Source organism: Sinocyclocheilus rhinocerous, unplaced genomic scaffold, assembly GCF_001515625.1.
Source record: "Sinocyclocheilus rhinocerous isolate Xijiao unplaced genomic scaffold, SAMN03320098_v1.1 scaffold40517, whole genome shotgun sequence".
Taxonomy (NCBI): Eukaryota; Metazoa; Chordata; class Actinopteri; order Cypriniformes; family Cyprinidae; genus Sinocyclocheilus; species Sinocyclocheilus rhinocerous.
Window position 1 is genome coordinate 1 of NW_015669427.1, and position 2,792 is coordinate 2,792.

The 2,792-nt window shown below is 38.0% G+C and overlaps 1 protein-coding gene across 1 annotated transcript; it reads left to right on the forward strand.

The window, feature by feature from the left end:
- The first annotated feature begins 162 nt into the window (after positions 1-162).
- LOC107734085 (SWI/SNF-related matrix-associated actin-dependent regulator of chromatin subfamily D member 2-like) lies at positions 163-2,583 on the forward strand. Its single transcript, XM_016545943.1, has 4 exons — positions 163-306; positions 966-1,061; positions 1,277-1,378; positions 1,972-2,583. The coding sequence occupies exons 1-4, from the start codon at positions 163-165 to the stop codon at positions 2,275-2,277; spliced, it is 648 nt and encodes a 215-aa protein (XP_016401429.1). The 3' UTR covers positions 2,278-2,583.
- The last annotated feature ends 209 nt before the right edge of the window (positions 2,584-2,792 follow it).

Genomic DNA, 2,792 nt, shown 5'->3' on the forward strand with positions numbered 1-2,792 from the left:
AAAAAATATATTTTAAAGAATGTTGGTAACCAAACCAAGTTTTTGTGACCAATAACTTGGAGTGACATAGGTTGAGTAAATGATGATGTCCTTTACCACTCAAATTTTTATAGGAAAAGTACAAATCTATTTATTATTTCAATAAATAGATTTATTACATCAATGCTCTTTGTTCTACTCTTCCAGCAAAAACACAAACTGAGGATCTATATTTCTAACACCTACACGCCTGGCAAGCCAGAAGGGGAGGAGGCTGAAAAAGTGGCATCCTGGGAACTTCGAGTGGAAGGCAAACTCCTGGAGGATGTACGTAATGAGTTTGATTATGTGTTTGCTTATTTGCATGCGTGTGAAACAAGGTGAGGGTCACAAGTAAAGAACTCTATTTACCGTGTTTTACGGCTAGTAACATCTTTAGATAAAGCTGATTGTGTCGCCCCTATGCTTAATGCTTTTTATTTGGCTTGAGTCTTGAGTCTCTTGGTCTGTTGGCAAGCTTAACTGCACTGGCTCATGTCCTCCGCTCACTTCTTCAAACCAGATGTGCTCTAAGATATTCCATGTTCCCAAACTCTGAGGAAAAGGAATTGAAACTTTGGCCCATTTTGTGAAATTAGTCCAAAAAATGTCTAAGCGTATATTTGCCAGCTGAAGACCTCTGGCTGTGCTGCTGCCACATGAAAAGAGGAAACGATTCTTTCTTTTTCTTTACTTTCTTCTGCCTCAGTGGTCATAAGTTGAGTGGTACTGCAGAGGGAGGGACAGGCAAGGCATTGCACAAGCACATACTGGTGCAATAGCTGTTTGTGACTAAGTGTGTGCTGCTTCTAAAATAACTCCCCCCAGTGCGGTCAGCTCCTAACACTGCAGTATCAATCAGTGGCATGAACGCATTGAAAAAAGATCTTGTGTTCTCTCTCCCCTTTTCCCTACTTATTTATCTTTATCTTTGTCTTTATCCTTAGCCTGGGAAACAGAAACGAAAGTTTTCATCCTTCTTTAAAAGCCTGGTTATTGAACTGGACAAAGAACTTTATGGCCCAGACAACCACTTGGTGGAGGTATGATATTATAGAGTTATATGCTCATATTTTATATATTACAAGTCTGAGTTAATGTCCCACAATATGAGTAAATCTACTTAAATCCTCATGATCATGATGACCTCATCAAACACAACATGAAAATTCTGGCATCATTTACTCACCGTCATGTACTGTCTTACAGTAAATTCAGCCATTACATCTGTAGTCATATATTTTTCTGTATGTCTTAGTGGCACAGAATGCCTACAACTCAGGAGACAGACGGATTTCAGGTGAAGAGACCAGGGGATGTGAATGTGAAATGTACTCTCCTTCTCATGCTAGACCACCAGGTATATCATACACACACACATATAAAGGCTATTCATCAGGCTTGGGGCTAAAGATGCCATCAAAATGAACATAAATGCAACCCAAATTCAAGATAATGGCAAAAAGGCAAAAAATGGCCCTGCATAGTTATATTACATTTATTGTGACGGTCGCACTTGAAGTGAAATATGAAATTTAATGAAAATTTTTGATTACAGTATTACATTTAGATCTGCTCAGATTGCATCCAAGATTTCTTTTTACATGTTGTTTTTTTTTAAGCATAATTTTGAGCATTAGAACACAGTTAAAAATATGAATGCAATGGCAAATCAGAGCTATGTAGATTAGTCACCAGTGATGATTTTCACTATTTTGAATAAATGTACATTTTAACAGCTAGACAACAACATTTATTTAAAAAAAAAAAGTTACTTTATAAAAGTTACTTTTGCAGACATGGACTAAAAGCCAAAAAACTAATGGGGTCTTTAAAAGAAAATCAGACTTCAATTTGATTCATTTCCTAAGTTTGTTTGGTACAGAGTATATAGTTGCATCTCTTTAATGACATGATGAGCTATCATCTTACTTCTTCTTCTACTTGACTTAGCCTCCGCAGTATAAGCTGGATCCACGCCTGGCACGACTGTTGGGCGTGCACACTCAGACCAGAGCCAGTATCATGCAGGCCTTGTGGCTCTACATCAAAAACAACAAGCTGCAAGACTGCCATGAGAAAGAGTACATTAACTGCAACCGATACTTCAGACAGGTACCCAACATGTTTAGCCCTCTTAGCAAGAAATTACATTTAGCTTGTTCTCACAATTCAAAAGTTCTTCACAAAACCCAAAACACTAAAGCTCAGTTTAAAACTCATAAGAAAAGAAAAACTCTGCTGAAACCCTATATCTAAGCTTTGCATTTGGCACTGTCTGACACAACATGCTTTCACTTGCCTCTAAGCCGTTGGTATTACTGGCACAGCTGTGCACTGGTTCACATCGTACCTAAGTGATAGATAGCAATTTGTCTTTTTCCAGAAGTAGAAACTTTCCACTGCTCCTGACCTGTCAACAGAGGTGTCCCCCAGGGCTCGGTTCTTTGCCCACTTCTCTTTGTAGTCTATATGCTTCCACTTAATCAGAATTCCTTGAAACCAAGGAATCAGATTACTTGTTTTCACTTTCCCCTGTTACGCTGACACTCAAATCTGCATTAGCTCTTGTTACCAACTCCTAACTCAGAATCCTATCCATCTTTAGAAACCATGGTAATTTTCACTTAGGAAATGGAATTTAAAAAAAAATCTTATGTAAAGAATTATGATAGGAAGTTTCTGTAATACAGCTCTAGAATTTTATGAAGACTTGGTAGGGCCCACCTAGCAATTCCCCTGTCTATATTTCCGAAGACATTAGAAACTTTATT